Genomic DNA, 20,146 nt, shown 5'->3' with positions numbered 1-20,146 from the left:
GCAAATTCACCACGTCATTGATCCACAAAAAGTTTAGTGACTATATTTATAAATGAGTCCGACACTACCCTAGATTTGTAATACACTCATTTGAAAAAAGATTTTAACTTTTATTTTGTTTCTTGAATTGTGGTGAACTAATTAGAGCCGTCAATATGGGCTAGGCCTGTTGGATCGGTCTGGCCTAGCTCTGGATATAATAAGATTGGGTTACAATTTTTGGAACGCATTTAATAAAAGGGTTTTTTAACCCAACCTGAATGAGCATGTTGATTTGTGGGGCTTGAGAAATATCGATAGGGGCAGCCCGTGGGCCAATAAAAATTAATTAAAAATATAATATAACATTAAAATTTAAAATTAAAAAGAGTACAAACTCAAAACAATTAGGTTAATATTTCTATTTAGATACTTATACTTTTACTTGAAAAAAATTAATAAATATTACAAAGATAATTTTATTTGTGGATTTGGTTAAAAAATAGTAACATTAACATCATGTAATATTGTTTTGTCGATATTTATGATAATATTTTTAAATTATAATTTATAATTTAATTTAATAATTCTAAATATAATATAATTTTTAAATAAAGTGGATTGGCCCGGCAAGCCTATAGCCCACGTACTTGTGGGTTGGGCCAGTCATTTTTTGGCCCACACCAAAAATTGGTTAACCCGGCCTGACCTGTAAAATATCGAAGTATGTATAGGTTAGCTCGATTGGGATGAACTAGCCTATATTGACAGCTCTAGACCTAATGTTACATAAAATGTTAAAATATCATACAATAGAGTTTATATGCTCTTTATTTAATTTTATTTTGATAAAATTTAAACAAAAAAGTTATTTACAATTCTCATTTAAAATTTTTTTTTTATAGAACATCTTTATTGGTGGGACTATTTCGATACTGTCAAAAATAATAATGGTACACGATTTGCTTTCAAAGCGGTATCTATTTTTAACTATTGTGTTGAATGTTAATTCTATCGTACTGTTTAAAATATTATCTTTTAATGAATTTAAAATTCTTATAATTATAAGGATCCAAATCGTAAATGAAGTCAAGTAGGAAAATCTATCAATAAAATATAAATATTATTTTACTATAATTTCAATCAACAATTTAATATTCGTATTTATTTAAATCAATCTAATTTATTTCAATTCATTTATGTAATACCCAAAAATGACCTTTAATTAGTGTCCGGACATAGCGGCATCATTAATTGAAAAAAGTGTCATTTTATCAATCGTTTTACGATGCCAACTCATTCACGTTTACGCAAATGTGAATTTACAAACCACCTTTTACCTAATTTCTTGTATGGGGAAGACCTTTTCTTTTCTAACTAAGAGATAAAATTAAAATTATATATTCCTCTTAAAATAAGTATTATTTTAATCATAAAATATATCAAAATAGTAATCGATTTAGAAATTGAATCAAGAAATAGTAGTAATTGTTTCAATCATACTCTTATATGAAAAAATTAATCTTTCTTAATAGTGCTCACTTATATAGCGAGAGAAGGTACTCCTCTATTTTAATTTATGTGATACAATTTAAATTTTAAAATTTGAATAAGTTTATCTAAATTTTTCATATATTTTTTAAATATTTTGAATTGTTAATTATTGTGACTTATAATACTATTTTAAATAGTTTACAAATATATAAATTTTATTTTAGAAAATTAAAGATTTTATGATAAATTTCTCGATTAAACATAAATTGTTTGACTGTCAAAAAGCGAAATGTTCAAATAGATTGGGACTAAAGGAGTACTACTTTTTATTCCCGTGTTTATTTTACTTGACTAGTATTAACTATATATAAATTGATTTTATTAACCGTTTAGAATTTTAAATTTAAAATAGAAAGAAACTATTTCTTTTAACGAAAAGGATGAATATAGATTGTGGTGCACCGTTATATAGATTGTGGTGCACCGTTATACCAACACTAAGCGTGAAATAATTAAAAAAAAAAAAAGAGAAAGACGTTAATTGGATCATGCATATTCTTCTTCTTTTTTTCTCTGTCATGGTAGAATAAAACAGACACATGCCCACTAAAACAAGAGTTATATTTAAATATTACGACGCACTTTGTGTGATCGAAAGGCACCTTCCTCTTCACCATTTCTCCATTAATTATTCATTGTGATTCTATCATAACAAGACAAAGAAAAATCCAAAACCCAATCACCGGCCTTGAATTCTTATTCTACAAGTTTTGATGACTCATGAATAGCCCAATCGTTGATAAAGAGAATTTCTTCTTCTTTTTTCTCTGCATGTAGACATAGGTTGTGTCTACATGCAGAGACATTATGGAAGAACAAACCCCCATTTTGAATTTGAATTTGAATTTGAATAGAATCAAGGGAGGAGGAGGAGGAATAAGGAGACCGTTATGGGTATCTGTGTTGGTTTTGTTCACTGTAATTGCTCTGTTTAGTCTACATATCAATAGGGAATATTCAATTTTCTCGATCCCTTTGGATTTCATTTCGGGTCGGGTAGGATTAGTGTCGAGTTATCAACAGAAGAGCTGCTCTGATTTCTTCAAACAGGTACCAGCGAGGAAGGTGGTGAAATCAATCAGGGATTTCGGTGGAATTGGGGATGGAAAAACCTCAAATACAAAGGCGTTTCAACGGGCCACGGAGTTTATGGCCCGTTTCACGGAGAGTGGTGGGTCCCAGCTTGTTGTTCCTAAAGGTCGATGGCTTACTGGTAGTTTCAATCTTACCAGCAATTTCACACTCTTCCTCGAATATGGCGCTGTTATCCTCGGTTCTCAGGTGAGATTCATTACCTTCATAATTTATTTTAATTTTAAATTTAAATTGGGCATAGCCGCATAGGTAAAGGAGAAACGTGTAAGACGGATATAGCCTATCACCTGAGCATTTTGAGTTCTGTACTTTTTTGGGTACCTACCTACAATTTATTACTGTATTAAATGAAATGAAGTGTTTGTGTAAACGGCAATCAAAAAAAATTTCAAGTCATACTGTTTGAGTTTCGAAGAACTTACATGAATTCAGGCATCGATTGACATAAAATTAAAAGTAGATTATTCAAAATTTCAAAATAAAATTAAAATATCGAAAACTACACGAAAAAAAGTACAAGTGTATGTAACATATTTTAATTGGAGTAAAAGATGGTGCTATGGCGGGGGTGAGAGAAGTGGACCAGACCCTCACAAGGAAGAAAATTAATTTTCGACTTGAGTTCTTTGTAGAGCTAATTATATTGGGATTCACATGGAAATTATGTGGTCACACGTGAATTTAATAGATGTTTGTCAATGTCTGTGTATTTGGTACTTTCGATAAAGTCAATAAAGGCTAAGTGTTGATTATACAGTTTCCCTCCAGTAAATTTAATTCCAAGTTCTGGCCTAGATCTAATTGGAGTATTATTTAATTTTAGATGACTAAGGCTTCTCCTCCTTTGTTTACTTTTGTCTCACATAGTATTCCACTAACAAAAATGTTTTAAGAGGAAAAGAGGATGATTTTGTTGTTCTAAAAGAAATAAAAAGTGATTTTAATCGGACTTGAGTAACCGTTTAGGAAATTAATTATGTTATCTTGTCAGATTTTTATTTTTTTTTCACAGAAAATGTGAATTTTTCTGTTGTATTGTTAAAGGATCCAGATGAATGGCCGATAATCGACGCGCTGCCTTCATATGGAAGAGGGAGAGAAAGACTGGGAGCGAGACATATTAGCCTTATTCATGGAAATGGTCTCACCAATGTTGTAATTACAGGTAATTTTCTGCACCCATGTGTTAACAAGTCATTATTGTTCTTTGCCAAGTAAGTCACAACTGAGTATTCGCACTTGAGCTTAGATAATATTCCCTATTGATATTATGTATTGATTAAAAGCACCTAGGTGCTGCTACTGATTTGTTTAATGTTGGAGACTGGAGTCATCATGATAGTTGTCTGGTTGTCCCCCACCAGAAACATGGCATTATGAAGACTTACTGTATTAAATTAATGAAAAAGGGTTGGATTTGCCCTTTTGTTCTTAAAAAAAAATTATTTTTGTCCTTCGTTATACTTCTTTGATATATTTTCCCTCACCGTCCAAATTTGAGCGCTTAATATGTTAATGAGAATGTTTTACTATCTAGGGAGTATATAACTATAATATTATTTACTTTTTAATGTAAGAGCTGAAATTTTTGCTTATATGTTATTTTTTGACTTCTTGGTTACGGTTATTTATCTTTAGTTATGGTTATTTATTTTTGAGCCCCAAAATGCACATCCTTTTGGACTTCAATTTGGGCCTTCAAATAGTGCAAGACTTCAACAAATCTTCATTATGCTTGAGATCTTCTTCCACCCTATGATATTTATTAGATGCCAATTGAGCTGGTCTTGAATTTTACTCAGTATTCAATGAAGTTAAACTTTCTTGGATGATATCAGGGACCTGGACCATAGCAAAAGGTTAAATTGTATTCTAGTGCTGAAGGTTCTTCTTGAATATGATGTATGTAATGTCTAATACACCAATGTCTGAGTTGAAAAAATCTGTTTGCATCTTGATTTCAAAGAATGATTACAGAATGTAGAGTGTAACTCTAGTTCGCACTGTGTTGGTAGTTGATAGACTAAGTCAGCTGATAAACTAAAGAAAAAGTAGAAGCCAAGATGATTATTATTTACTTCTAATCAGGAGCATTACTTTAATCAAGAATCTCTTGATGGATGTCAACTGTTAATGCTGGCTAGTTCCTGTCAGTAACTCTAGCTCCACTTGAAGCAACAGCAAATTCAGAGTATGCTGAAACTTCTTTGTAAGATTAAGAATAGCAACAGCAACTAGATATCGGCTGTTCAACTGATCATGATCTTTGTTAGCAGTAAGAACATGGAGAAAGCATTCAGATTTTGTTTAAAGTGCTCCCTAAATCCCTCCCCTCCCCTCATTCCCTGTGTTAGAATTGCTGAAATGCGACTTCAAAACTTAAAAAATTTCTTTGACCAGAATTTTAGAGATTGTGCAGTAATATCATATTCAGATTTGCAGATAAGCACTGTGTTATAAGGTCCTTTGCAGGATAATTTTGATTGAGAAAACAGTTTGGTAAATGGTGCATAGATTTAACATCTCAACACAAAGAGTAGTTTCCATCTTAATCATAGTGTTTATCTAAAATATTTATCTAAAGATTTTTGTAAGAGATAATCTTGATTCAAAAATCAATCTAATTTTCAAATAGAGAATTTTATTTGGAAATGGTTTCTGTTAATTATTTCTAGCATGAGGGATTCGTATACACACTTGCAAACAATGACGTCTATACTGCTACAAATATTTAATTCTAAAGTACTACTGCCTCATAAATAATGGTAGCTACGCTTCTTGACCACTTCCCCTTTACCATAATCCATGAACATGCTCAAAGTATATTAGAAGTAAGAGTTCATAGACACAAACTTTGCCAAAATGGATTCTGTGAGAATGTAATATTTTTATGTAGTTACGTTTTATCTCAGTGATCACTCTTTTATTCTCTCTTTCCATAAATGTATATCATTAATACTTCCCACTCTCTATTTCCCCTCTTTCCTTTCGAATGAGAATGGAACTTTGCTGTGACTTTTTCTGTGCCTGTGCATCTGATCAAAGTTTCCTGCTTAAATTCAGGGGAAAATGGAACTGTAGATGGTCAGGGAAAGATGTGGTGGGATCTTTGGTGGAATAGAACCCTGATACACACCAGAGGCCACCTTGTTGAACTGATTAACTCGCAGAACATCCTCATCCAAAATCTTACACTCATGAACTCTCCATTTTGGACAATTCATCCTGTCTATTGCAGGTTCTTGCTCTCCTGATAACTGCTCTATCTATTTTTGCATGGTACTTATGGATATATGGGGTACTAATTACTTTGGCTCGAGGAAATTGCTCTTCATTGCTGCACAGTATTTTTTTTAGAAGTTGATATTCAGATTCAATTAATCAATCGAACAACTAAAGGTATAATGTTATAGCAGCACAAACAGAAAAGGGGAATCTTGTGTTCCAATAGAAGCAGAAGTCATGTAGTTTGGTTCAAAGAATAACTAAGTTGGTGATATTGGTTACTAGTTACTACCGTTGAATGTGTTGGAACCAATCCTCGTTGTTTTTCACAAGAACCAACCAATAGATTAAAAGGATTCAATGTGGCCAAAGTAGTCTTTTTCCTGCTTGTGTAGAATGTTGAGGTGAGGACAAGGCAAAATCTTAAGATGCAGGAGTTTAATCAGGAAATTGTTGTTAAATAAACATGCTCTTTCCTCCTTTCATTAGTTTTCCTTCACAAGAACTATTTTTATTCGCCAAATTATCCATTTTAGCTGGTAGAGTAACGCTTAATGTTGCATTTGTTTCAGGAATATTGTAATTAGAAACATGACTATTTTGGCTCCTCTCAATGCCCCTAACACAGATGGCATTGATGCAGGTATATCCTATACCGCAGTACCATTAAGTTCTGATGAAATACTTGAAATCTTTTGTCAGGAGAAAGAAGAATGATTTGGAATTTTATTATCTAGTGCATCTCCCATATTCAACTAAAACTAAAATGAAGGGAAAAATTATCACTTCTCTTTCACCTCTACTTTCAGGGTGTGTTTGGTATGAAGGAAAATGTTTCATAAAAAATAAGTGGTTTTCTTACTTAATTTCTCATGTTTGATAAGTAAGTAGAGAATATTGGCCCAAAAACATTGTGTATAATCTAGACAAACACTATAGAGAATGAGGTGGAGCGTAAGGTGTGTATAGTGGGGATATAGATTACGGAGGGTGCATTGGGGAGTGGCAAGGAGTCAATAAATATGCAATGTCACTTGCAAGATTTTATTTCTTACTTTCTATAGGTAAGTCATTTTTCTTATTTTTAGTGAACTTGTTTTCCTGGAGAAACCAAATATTATAACCAATCAAACATGGGAAAAATGAAAAACATCTACATACCAGACACACCCTTAATTTTAACCGTATTACACTTTTTTTCCATCGATTCATCTATCCTAGGCATATAAAACTGTCCGCTCTATTTTATTACTTATTCCAAACTAGATTGTAAGATTAAGAGTATCTAGAATATCTAACTTTATATGCATAACTGTTTGTTAGCAGACTCCAGCTTGAATGTCTGCATTGAAGACTGTTACATTGAGAGTGGTGATGACCTTATATCAGTGAAAAGCGGGTGGGATCAGTATGGTATGAAAATGGCTCGTCCAAGCTCAAACATCATTGTAAGGAGAGTGAAAGGCACAACCCCAACATGCTCAGGGGTTGGTATCGGCAGTGAGATGTCTGGAGGTGTTTCTAATGTCCTCATAGAAGACTTATATGTTAGAGATTCTGCAGCTGGTGTACGGATCAAAACTGATATTGGAAGAGGTGGATACATCGTCAATATTACAATCAATAACATGAGAATGGAAAGAGTGAAGGTGCCCATTAGATTTAGCAGGGGAGCAAATGACCACCCTGATGAGAAATGGGATCCTAAAGCCCTACCTGAAGTAAGAGGTATTTTTATCAGTAATGTGGTTAGTCTAGAATCAAAGAGACCTCCCTTGCTAGTAGGCATAGAGGAAGCACCATTTGAGGAGATACACATGAAAAACATCAGTTTATTTGGGCTAGCCCCATCAATGAAGTGGAATTGTGAATATATCTCTGGTTCTAGCTGCAGTGTTTTCCCTGCACCATGTTCTCAGTTGCTGAAGAATGAATCAACAGTTCAGTGTCCACATTGATGAAGTTTAGTGTTCCTTCTTCGCAACAAGCTTGGATCGTCGAAATTTCCAACTTGAAATGAATTTAGATCAAGTCGCAATTGAGATGATTTTGCTTTCGTGAATCAGCATGAATCTCAATGCAATTCTGGATGCCTGTCGATCCCTGTTGCTGCAAACATCAGCATGCAATCCTTCTCCAGATCGAATCTAAGCTCTCATTTGATCATAGATTTTGAACTTGAAAATTTGAGTTATTGAAGTTAAGTTGTATTTGTAGGTGCATTTTACTTTAGAAAAAGAAATTGAAGTTTTGGAAGTCCCAAAAACTGGTTAAGACAAACTGGCCCAATCTGAGCCAGTTCTTGAGAACTTAAAGATTTTTGTTGAAACAGATATTTGGAGATAAATTTTTTAAACAGTTCTCTCTCCCGAGTTTTCGTATATGGTTCCCTCACCCGAGTTCAACTTCATAGTTTATCATATGTGCAATCTACTGTTTCCTCTCTTGGTTTCAACTTTAGATTTGTAGATAATATTTAATTGGTAATCAAATAATTAAGTGCAAGATAGATAATCAAAATGTTGACGTAAATCTACAAACAGGATAATCAATTCATACTAATCATTCAACTTAAATAGAAGAAAGAAGAAATAAATATGCAAAAATCCGCTCTACAATACCTTTAACACTCTTTGTGATCTTCGTCTGTCAAAGGTCTATCTGAAAATATTTTTGGAGCTCCTCTTTCGCCCATGATTAGTCAAAAATGTTAATATTGATTAACAAAGTAAATTTATAATTTTACACAAAATGGCCAAAGAATCAATTAGAAGTAATATTCCTTTTATTGTGAGAAGACTTTTATTTTCAGATCATGCATATTCGTTCGATCCTTTCATTTCATTGCATCATAATGTGATAAACGTTTGCATGACCTTAAAATGATGTTGATCTCTAGACTTTGAATATGAAAAATGTAGAGTACAACAATATTAGTAAATATTTTGTTTTTGTATTATTCAGGATGCAATCCCTTATAATTATGTCAAAATTAAACTACCTACTATTTATAGGTTACAAAGACAATGTATGATCTAATAGAAAAACTTCACTCAAATTCCAAAATACAACTATAATTAATAGTATCGTCTACATGAAAATATCTTTAACTATAATAACTAATATTTATTTGTTATGAATCGAATATTATAAAATATATCGAACCAATTTCTGCAAGCATCCCTTATTTATTCCACGTTTGCACTATATAATCATATATACTATATATTCATACGTAGTAATATATATGGTAAGTACTGTATATATAATTGCATGTGTAAATATAGGCGCAAATAAAGCAACGCATGAAAAATAAAAGAGAAGAAAAAAACAGAATTCAGAGTCTCTCTCTGTCTCCTATTTTTCCTCTGCATTTCTTTCTCTCTCTACACCTTCGTGTAATCGTGTCTCACTCCATTCTCCATCTTCTTCTTCTTCTTCAACTCTATAATTCCCTAAAGGTACTTTTTTACACATCAATTTTGTTTTCCCAATTTGAAGAGGATTCATTGAAAACAATAATGCTATATTTTTTCCATGAGAATGATCATTGTAGATTCTGCAAATGCTCTTTTCAATCAATCTGGCACAAAATAAATTTATATAGTTACATTTAAACGTTAATGTAGGTTTATCTTCCTTACCTGCATGTGTGTATTTGCGTTAATGAGGATGAATTGTTTTTGATTTTTTTTTTTTGGTTATGCAGATTTTTTTTGTGGGTAAAGCCTTGTTGTACCATTATGTAACAAGATATTTATATATATGTATACCTCTATACGTATATTTTGTTGATATATACGTACATATTATTTATAAGCGCTTCATAAATTGGGGAGAAAATTTGGGTTTCTTCTGGTTTCTAACCCTGGAGAGCAAGAGGAGCTGAATTTTGCAGGAGTCTAGCAAATTTTAGAGACAAGGTAAATATGCAAAATTCTTTGTTATCATTTTTTTTTCTCCTTTATTACCTTGCATTGTTGTTAAACATTTCGTGCAATGGAATTTTAAGCATGTTGTTTAGTAGATTTGTTGAATTTTGAGTTAGTGAAATGGTTTTTTCGTGATTAATTGGACTGTGTGGGAAAGAAGAATATTTCTGTATGCTTCAACAAATATTGAAATTTTAAGCACCCAGGTTGTGACTTAGTGGTTGATGAAGTGAGTGATAAAATCCCCAGCAAAGTATTCACATATGTTCTAACTTTGGTGGACAGGGTTATAGGTGGCAAGTATTATGTGGAATTGTGATTTTAATGGTTTGAAGAATGTGAAAACTGTTGGGGTAAGCATGAATGTGAACCTTGTTTGAGTTTTGTGTTACTCTTCTTCCTTTTCCCTTTTTTACTTGCGCGTCTGCTTTATGTTTCTCATGAAGGTTTATGAAGAATAATGCATCCATACTTTTCTATATTTCTCGAATTTCGACTACTTTTTGTTTGTGCATATAGTAACCAAGCTAACCAGAATGCTTCATTAACACAAGATACTTACGCTCTGTAGGAAGCCACAAAAGTGTCAAAGTGGAGGCTTGTTGCCAATGACAGACGTTTCTTCCCTTGAATTAAGGGACAAGGATGTATCATCCTCTTCTGCTCAGAAGAGCAGGTTTCTTCCTCTCTTTACTCTGTGTTCTAGCTGCATTTATTTACTATTTGTGGTTGTTAAAGATTTTGCTAAAAGAAGTTTCTATATTCTATACTTTTGCTTGAGAGAGAGAACATATTAGTATCTCGTAGGTGTAGAGAAACTTTGGGCATCTGGTACGTACAGGGAGCCAAAATATTGTGACCTCTCAGTTAATTTCTGATTGAAAATTTCAATTCCACATTGCTTGGTTTTATTTATCCTTTTTCATGAATTCATGAGACAATATGATTTATCTAGATAACCTATTAAAAAGGATTTATTCAGATAATTCAAAGGTATTATATATTTACTTTCAGGGAGTCCAATGAAGCTGCAGAAGTGGATGATTCAGAAAAGGCACTGCCAAGACTTGCTCAACTTATTGATCAGCTGCATCTGAATCAATCATCTGCACACGAAAAAGAACTTACTACAGCACGTCTTCTTGGCATTGCCAAAGCTAGAAAAGAAGCACGACGTCTTATTGGTTCGCATGGCCAAGCAATGCCGCTGTTCATATCAATTCTCAGAAATGCAACTCTTTTCGCAAAAGTCAATGTTGCTTCAACCTTAACTGTATTGTGCAGAGATGAAGAAATGCGGTTAAAGGTGCTTCTAGGTGGATGTATTCCACCTCTACTTTCACTTTTAAAGTCTGATTCAGCTGATGCAAGGAAAGCAGCTGCGGAAGCAATTTTTGCAGTGTCATTTAGTGGAGTTTCAAATGATCCTATTGGCATGAAAATATTCATTACGGAAGGTGTCGTACCAACTTTGTGGGAGCAGCTGAATTCAAAAAAGAAGCAGGACAAAACAGTGGAAGGATTTGTTGTTGGGGCTTTGAGAAATCTCTGTGGTGATAAAGATGGACATTGGAGGACAACACTAGAGGGTGGGGGAGTGGACATCGTTCTTAGACTTCTTTCTTCTAGTAGTGCTTCCACTCAATCAAATGCAGCTTCTTTATTGGCCCGTATAATGTTGGCATTCAGTGATAGCATTCCAAAAGTAATTGATTCTGGAGGAATCAAAGCTCTCTTTAGCCTGTTAGCTCAGCAAGATGATGTTTCCATTCGTGCCAGTGCAGCTGAGGCTTTAGAGGTTCTTACTTCACAATGTGACAAAGCAAAGCAAGCTGTTATTGACTCACAGGGCGTCACAGCACTTATAGGAGCTGTCATTACTCCTTCTAAAGAAAGACTGCAAAGTGAGGGAAAAGAGAAACAGGACGCTGTTGTTGACTCACAGGGTGTCACAGCACTTACAGGAGCTGTCATTTCTCCTTCTAAAGAAAAACTGCAAAGAGAGGAAAAAGAGAAACTTCAACGGCATGCAATACAAGCTTTAGCCAATATATGTGGTGGAATGTCTCCTCTGTTACTATATCTGGGTGAGCTTGCACAGTCCCCAAGGTTAGCTGCTCCAGTAGCTGATATCATTGGAACACTTGCATATGCTCTTATGGTCTTTGAGCACAAAGTAGAAGAAGAAATATTTGATGCAACAAAGATTGAGAGTATTCTTGCAATGCTCCTAAAGCCACGGGATAATAAATTGGTTCAGGAGCGTCTTCTTGAGGCTATGGGAAGCCTTTATGGCAATGCTTATCTGGCAAAACGTGTCCAAAAATCCGAATCTAAGAAGGCTCTCACCGGGCTAACAACAATGGCAAGTGGTGATGCACTTGAGTATTTAATATTGTCCCTGTTACGTTTATGTTGTGATGGAATGACTGTTTGGGAAGCAATTGGAAAGAAGGAAGGAATTCACTTACTGATATCACTGCTGGGTTTATCCAGTGAACAGCATCAAGAGTATGCTGTTGAAATGCTTGCAATCCTAACTGACCAAATTGACGAGAGCAAGTGGGCAATCACTGCTGCTGGTGGGATTCCACCACTGGTCCAGTTACTAGAAATGGGGTCTCAGAAGGCTAAGGAAGATGCAGCACTTATTATTCATAACCTTTGCTGTCATAGTGAAGAGAATCGTGCCTGTGTTGAAAGTGCTGGAGCTATACAGGCGTTATTGTGGCTCCTAAAAAATGGTGAATCAAAGGGGCAAGAAACATCGGCTAGGGCTTTAACAAAGCTAATCACAACTGCTGATTCAGCTACCACTAATCAATTGTTAGTATTGCTCCTGGGAGATTTACCAAGCTCGAAGGCCCATGTAACTGAGGTGTTAGGCCATGTGCTTACCTTGGCATCTCACACTGACCTTGTGAATAAAGGTGCAGCTGCTAACCAAGGAATAATGTCGCTAGTCCATGTTCTTAATTCCTCAAATGAAGATACTCAAGTACATGCTGCCTCTGTCCTGGCAGATGTATTTAGCACTCGACATGATATCTGTGAGAGTCTCGCAACAGATGAAGTGGTTAATCCTTGCATGAAACTTTTGGGTAGCAATTCTCCAGCTGTTGCAACAGAGTCAGCTCGAGTATTGCATGCTTTATCCCGTGCATCAAAACAAAAATCTACACACAAGATGCCTCATATTGGTGAAGGGCATGTCAAACCTTTAATCAAGCTGGCCAAAACAGCGTCCATTGATTCTGCAGCTACTGCAGTGGCTGCTTTAGCCAATCTGTTGTCTGATCAAGAGATAGCTGCAGAAGCGCTGCGTGAAGACGTTGTTTCAGCTTTGACAAGAGTTTTAGGAGAAGGATCGTCAGAAGGTAGGAGAAATGCAGCACGTGGACTTCATCGGCTATTGAGGCACTTTCCAGTGGGAGATGTATTCAATGGAAGTGCTCAATGTCGATTTGCTGTTCTTGCTATGGTGGAATCATTAAATGTGATGAATGTTGATGGTACTGATGCAGCAGATGCTTTAGACTTTATTGCACTTTTGACAAGGACAAAACAAGGCACAGATTCCACTTACAGTTCATGCACTGCACTTGCTGAAGTTCCTTCTAGTTTAGAGCCTATTGTACATTGCCTTTGTGAGGGATCTTCCCTTGTCCAAGATAAGGCAATAGAAATTCTATCAAGACTTTGCGGAGATCAATCGGTTTTTCTAGGTAATCTGTTATCATCAAAACCAAGGTCTATCGGCGCATTGGCTGATAGAATAATTAATTCTTGCATTCTAGAAGTAAGAGTTGGTGGAACCGCATTGAGCATTTGTGCTGCCAAGGAGCATAAAAATCAGTCAATGGATGCACTTGATGCATCTGGTTACCTGAAACCTCTTATATATGCATTAGTTGACATGATGAAGCCAAACTGCACTTGTTCTTCCCTAGAAATTGACGTCAGAACCCCTAGAGGCTTCACAGAAAGAACTTCATTTGGAGAAGGAAATGAGTTTGAAGCTCCTGATCCAGCAACGGTTTTGGGTGGTACAGTCGCCCTTTGGTTGCTCTCAATAATTTCATCATTTCATGTCAAGAACACATCCACTGTAGTGGAAGGTGGGGGCCTTGAGTCCCTTGCTGACAAGCTTGCAAGACATGGTTCCAATCCACAGGTAAATTTTATACCATCTTTGGTGTTTGCTTTTTGACTTTTTTGGCCCATTTCTGCTGTGCGAATGCCTCTTCATCAGGAGAACTAAAGTTGGGTTCCCACCTGAAGAAAAATAAGCTGTTCATTGGTGTCAATCATTTTTGTCCTTCCAATTTATGAGCTTTAGGCCTGTTTATTTACTCTGTAGGTTGGCTTTTGTTAACAGACTGGTTGCCTGTCTGTGGTCAGTGCAGTAAAACTTGTTTAAAGAAGTCAACAATTCATTTATTCAGAGCTAAAAATTCTGTTTACCTTTCTCATTTGTAACTTAGCATCTCCTTAGTGCCCTTTAACGAAATACCTTACTTTATCAAAAAAAAAAACATTTATTTCACTATCTCTAGTCACCTGCCATATCAATCATATAATAAATGTGCATGGAAGAAGTAGTCTTGGATATATTTTCACTGAGTTCCAATTTTGAGAATAATTACAAGAGCAAGAATATCTGAAGTGCAGATTTTCTTCTTCTTTCTACTAGCTTTTCTGTCCTCCATCTATTTTCGGATTACATTGAGGCACTGTTTTGTCAATATACTCATGGTGTATGGTGTATTCTATCTCTAACGAGACCATTGTAGTTGGTCAAATGTAAGACTTTCCATGCACCTCTTAATGTGTAAGTTACCCTCTCTTAAGGCACAGAAATATATCACTGAAACTACAGTTAATAAAGTGACCAAAAGATGGACAATAAAGGATAATTATTCAGTGTCACCTTTATTCAATTTAATTCTTTGTAAGTAATGTTGGTTCTCATGATTTGCTTAAAGTTTATATTCGGTCATTGTGCTGAAGAGATATTTGTCATGGCAGGCAGAAGATGCAGAGGGCATGTGGATCAGCGCACTGCTATTAGCTATTTTATTCCAGAACCCCAACATTATATCCTCTCCAACAACCATGCGCATTATACCTTCACTTGCACTTCTTCTCAAATCAGATGAAATGATTGTCAGACTTTTTGCTGCTCAGGCAATAGCCAGTCTTGTCTGTCATCGGAAAAAGGGAATAAATCTTACTGTTGTAAATTCAGGTGCAATCACTGGTCTGATAAGCTTGATTGGTCACATTGAAATAGATATGCCAAATCTTGTTGCTCTATCTGAAGAATTTTCATTAGTAAGATACCCAGATCAGGTTTCTCTGGAAGTCCTCTTTGAAATTGAAGAAGTGAGAGTTGGTTCGACTGCACGCAGGACCATCCCTTTATTGGTAGATCTGTTAAAACCACTTCCAGATAGAGCAGGTGCGCCCCCATTAGCGGTTCGTCTCTTGACTCAAATTGCTGATGGTAATGATGAAAATAAATCAATCATGGCTGAAGCTGGCGCACTGGATGCTCTAGCGAAGTATCTATCTTTGAGCCCTCAGGACTTGACTGAGGCAACAATCTCTGAACTACTGAGAATTATATTTAGCAATTCTGTTCTTATTCAACACGAAGCTGCGGTTAGTTGCTCTGTTCAACTAATTGCTGTCCTTCGTTTGGGGTCGAAGAATGCAAAGCTGAGTGCTGCTAGGGCTTTAAATGAACTCTTTGATAATGAGAACATTAGAAATTCTGAAGCATCAAATCAAGCAATTCAACCTTTGGCAGACATGCTTGATACTGCATCAGAAAGTGAACAATATACTGCCCTTAGTTCCTTGGTCAAGTTGACTTCAGGGAATGATACTAAAGCAGCAGTGATGGCTGATTTAGATGGGAATCCTCTTGAGAGTTTATATAAAATTCTGTCATCATCTTCTTCGATGGAAATGAAAAGTGATGCTGCTGAATTATGCTTTGTACTTTTTGGTGATCCTAACATCAGAGAATTGTCTGTTGCTTCTGAATGCTTAGATCCCCTTGTGCTGCTTATGCAATCAGGTGTGGAAAGAGCAGTTGAATCAGCTATTTGTGCTTTCGAGAGGTTTTTAGATGATGAGCATCCGGTGGACCTTGCATCAGCTAATGAGATTGTTGGTATTCTGGTTCATCTGGTGTCTGGATCAAATCATCGGCTCATTGAAGCGACTATTTTCGCACTTATTAAGCTGGGTAAAGACCGAACTCCCCGCAAGTTGGATATGGTGAAAGCAGGACTATTAGAAAATTGTCTTGAGCTACTCCCCACTGCATCCAGTTCCTTATGCTGCACAATTGCAGAACTCTTCCGTGTCTTGACAAATAGTAGTGCTATTTCAAGAAGTCCATCTGCTGCAAAAATCGTAGAACCTCTTTTCACGGTTTTGCAGCGTCCAGATTTTGGGTTGTGGGGACAGCACAGTGCGTTGCAAACTCTTGTAAATATTCTAGAGAAGCCACAATGTCTTGCCACTCTAAAACTTACTCCTAGCCAGGTCATTCAGCCTCTGATTTCCTTTCTTGAATCCCCAGCTCAATCTATTCAGCAGCTTGGTACTGAACTGCTGTCCCACCTCCTTGCACAAGAGCATTTCAAGCAAGATATTACATCAAAAAATGCAGTAGTGCCCCTAGTGCAGCTCGCAGGCATTGGTATCTTGAATTTGCAACAGACGGCAATTAGTGCTTTGGAAAATATCTCATTAAGATGGCCAAAGGAAGTTGCTGATGCTGGTGGCATTTTTGAGCTTTCAAAGGTTATCGTTCAAGATGATCCCTTACCCCCTGATACATTATGGGAATCAGCAGCTATGATTCTTTGCAATGTCATACAATCTAACGCTGATTATCACCTCAAGGTTCCCCTGGTGGTTCTTGTAAAGATGTTGTATTCAACAGTTGAGAGCACTGTTACTCTTGCACTAAATGCTCTAATAGCTCATGAAAAGACTGATCTATCAAACGGTGAACTGATGGCTGAAGCCGGTGCTGTAGATGCTCTTCTAGATCTGCTAAGATCTCACCAGTTTGAAGAAGCATCAGCAGGTCTTATTGAAGCTCTATTCAACAACGTCCGAATAAGAGAATTGAAGGTATCTAAGTATGCAATAGCACCTCTGGCACAATATTTACTAGATCCACAGACTTTATTGCAGCCCGCAAGACTTCTTGCTGCTCTTGCACTTGGTGATCTCTCCCAGCATGAAGGACTTGCTAGAGCAAGTGATTCTGTCTGTGCCTGTCGAGCACTGATAACTTTGCTTGAAGATCAACCAACGGAAGAAATGAAAATGGTGGCAGTTTGTGCATTGCAAAATTTTGTCATGCACAGTCGAACCAACAGAAGAGCTGTCGCAGAATCAGGTGGAATACTAGTAGTTCAAGAACTTCTTCTATCCCCTAATTCAGAAATTACAGTCCAGGCAGCTCTGCTCATAAGGTTTTTGTTCTCGAATCACACGCTTAAGGATTATGCATCAACTGAACTTATCAGATCTTTGACAGGTGTGTTGCTTATAAAATAAATGTTCGTTCCTTTTTTTAATCAGTGATTCTTTGAAAAATGTCATACTAGATGCCACTAGTTGTGTCAAATATATTAACATAATAAATAGGATTGCACCGAAAACCAATTGTTACCTACTTAAAAAGAACCTCATATGAGAGTGCTTGAGACCCAGAAAGTCTATAGACCTAATTCTGTGCTCCAATATTTTTCGCAGGGATATTAAACTTTTTAATCTTTTGATCCAAGTGTCTACAATTTATAGCAGGGATATTAAACTTTTTAATCTTTTGATCCAAGTGTCTACAATTTATAGTTGTGTTCACGCCCTTAAGGAAAGCCAACACAATCGGAATAACTTAGGAAGCTACATCAATTGGTCATAATAAGTTGGCTTTCCGAGATCAAGGACTGTCATGAAATTGTCGGAGTGTAAAACTTACAATGACTCACTCTGCCTTAACCCTTTTTACTACAAAATGAAGTAGCAGAAGTTAAAAATGATTAAGGAGAACAGGAAAAATAGACCTGAAACCTAAAGCTGCAGGATAAAATAAACAGTAAATGAAGACAGCTAGATGTATGATGTTTTTTAGTCAGTGTATTTGTTCCCATGCTATATTTCAACATCTACAACTGAAGCAGTAAATCCTTCCGATTCATGAATTTGAGACATCAATTTTCAAGTTTAACTGTCCAGATAATTCAAGCTGCAAACTGCAGATCTTCTTGTTTGTGCTTTGTTCTGTTCTTATCCTTCCATATCTTTTAGTTCAGTCCTGGGATGTGGTATAAGTGTTCCTTTCCCTACTTGTCTGCCTAAAACATTTCTAATGCATTGTCATGCAGCGGCACTAGAGAAGGAATTGTGCCCCACTGCAACTGCAAACGAAGAGATCTTGAAGTGCATTTTTATCATTTTCTCCAATTTTCCGAAGCTCCTAATTTCTGAAGGGGGGACCCTTTGTATCCCTCATCTGGTGACAGCACTGAAATCTGGCAGCGAGGCTGCTCAGGATTCAGTATTGACCACATTGTGCTTACTCCAACAATCCTGGTCAACAATGCCAATTGATGTGTCAAAATCTCAAGCAATGGTTGCAGCTGAAGCCATTCCCATCCTACAAATGCTGATAAAAACTAGCCCCCCAGGTTTCCATGATAGAGCAGAAAGACTGCTGCATTGCTTACCAGGTTGTTTGACTGTCACCATTAAGCGTGCGGACAATCTAAGACATGTCATGGGAGGAACAAATCCATTTTGTCGGTTGACTATTGGCAATGGTCCGGCACGACAAACTAAGGTAATGAGTCAGCATTGTTATTGTTGATGAAATAAAAGACTTACTATTCACCAATATTTTACTTTCTTATGGCCAAACTCCCGCTGGTCTTATTTACATTTGTCACTTTTGTTAAACATTACTGTTCCAAATACTTGTCATTTCAGAAAACAAACAAAGATTTTAATTAACTTTTTTCCAATTTTATCCTTGCTGCTATAGAAGTCTTCTAGAAAGTATTGTATAACATTTCTAAACCTCCGGAAGTTATATGTAATTTTATCCACTTACTGAGATACTAATTTGTGTTACGTGATGCACCAAAAACACATACATGTATATCATTAATTTTTCTTATCCGAAATTTATTAACAGTCTAGTTTATTATCAGGTTGTTAGTCGCAGTACATCCCCAGAATGGAATGAAGGATTCACATGGGCTTTTGATGTTCCACCGAAGGGACAAAAGTTGCAGATCTCATGCAAAGGCAGAACTACATTTGGAAAGGTAACTACTTTCATCATTTTTGGGGTTCATGATGCTAAATTTAGAATATCCAATTCAACTTCCAACTACAATGTGCAAAAAGGTTCACTGTTGCAGCTGCTACTAACAGTCTGAAACAAAGATAAATAATTTTTTTTTAAAAAAAAAAAGAGGGATAAATACTGTGTAAATATTGCAGCTCTTAGTAGGATGAGAAGAGTGTAGTGAGTTGTTCACAATGTTGATACGATAAATTGTTGTGTTTCAGAGTACGCTTGGGACCGTAACGATCCAAATTGATAAAGTGGTTAATGAAGGCATACACAGTGATATTTTCAGCCTCAGTCATGAACGCTACAATGGCTCATCCCAGACTCTAGAGGTTGAGATCACCTGGTCAAATAGGACGTCTAATGAAAGTGTCAAGTGAAGTGTGAACCAAGACTGATATAATGCAACTTTGAGTCCCCGTTTCGGTGCTGGATCTGGTAAACAATCAACAGAGCACTGAGAAGAGGTATATGAATCCCCTAACGAGCAACAATTTGTTCACATCAGAGGCTAAAGCAAGAGCACATCAATCAACATCTGCCGAACGCTCAGTTTTGTAGTACTAACAGCATCACTGCCTCTGGTGCTGAAGACTTCCAGATTTGTGAGGGCCAAAGTCTAGGGGGAAGTTCCCATGCTAGAATGTTAGTCTTGGCTATTTAAGCACCACACTGTATAGATTCTTCTGTAGCTCTTAGCAGTATATAAATATAAAATAGAGATCTCCTTGAGAAGATTATCCCATCCATGGGTTTGCAAATCTTTCATAATGGCCATTCGTCATTGTGCATACCAGCACTGTGTTTACCAACACAAACCAATTGCAAGAGCATATGGTTTGGTCTCCTAGAGCATGAGGGCATAGATCTCCGAAATTGTTCATAGTTTCATCACCAATAACACAGACCACAGCCAATATGAAATATGGTCACTTTCCATGTGTGGTTAGCAACAAAATGGAATATGGACATG

General features: G+C 36.1%; 2 protein-coding genes across 3 annotated transcripts; both read left to right on the top strand.

The window, feature by feature from the left end:
* The first annotated feature begins 2,005 nt into the window (after positions 1–2,005).
* LOC107021213 (probable polygalacturonase) lies at positions 2,006–8,234 on the top strand. The gene is made up of 5 exons (XM_015221823.2): positions 2,006–2,814; positions 3,673–3,793; positions 5,692–5,866; positions 6,426–6,496; positions 7,180–8,234. Exons 1-5 carry the CDS (start codon positions 2,341–2,343, stop codon positions 7,809–7,811), a joined length of 1,473 nt encoding a protein of 490 aa, XP_015077309.1. The 5' UTR covers positions 2,006–2,340; the 3' UTR covers positions 7,812–8,234.
* A 949-nt stretch (positions 8,235–9,183) lies between these two features.
* LOC107020978 (protein CELLULOSE SYNTHASE INTERACTIVE 3) lies at positions 9,184–19,950 on the top strand. 2 transcript variants are annotated; one of them, XM_015221537.2, is made up of 9 exons: positions 9,184–9,314; positions 9,563–9,776; positions 10,071–10,138; positions 10,357–10,461; positions 10,800–13,959; positions 14,814–17,352; positions 18,203–18,657; positions 19,028–19,144; positions 19,392–19,950. In XM_015221537.2, the coding sequence occupies exons 4-9, from the start codon at positions 10,394–10,396 to the stop codon at positions 19,551–19,553; spliced, it is 6,501 nt and encodes a 2,166-aa protein (XP_015077023.1). In that variant the 5' UTR covers positions 9,184–9,314; positions 9,563–9,776; positions 10,071–10,138; positions 10,357–10,393; the 3' UTR covers positions 19,554–19,950. The 2 variants fall into 2 exon arrangements, with proteins under 2 accessions (XP_015077023.1, XP_027773654.1); XM_027917853.1 differs by lacking the exon at positions 10,071–10,138.
* The last annotated feature ends 196 nt before the right edge of the window (positions 19,951–20,146 follow it).

The sequence above is a fragment of the Solanum pennellii genome, chromosome 6 (genome assembly GCF_001406875.1).
Source record: "Solanum pennellii chromosome 6, SPENNV200".
In the NCBI taxonomy this organism is placed as follows: Eukaryota; Viridiplantae; Streptophyta; class Magnoliopsida; order Solanales; family Solanaceae; genus Solanum; species Solanum pennellii.
This window is presented reverse-complemented; position numbering and strand designations above follow the sequence as displayed.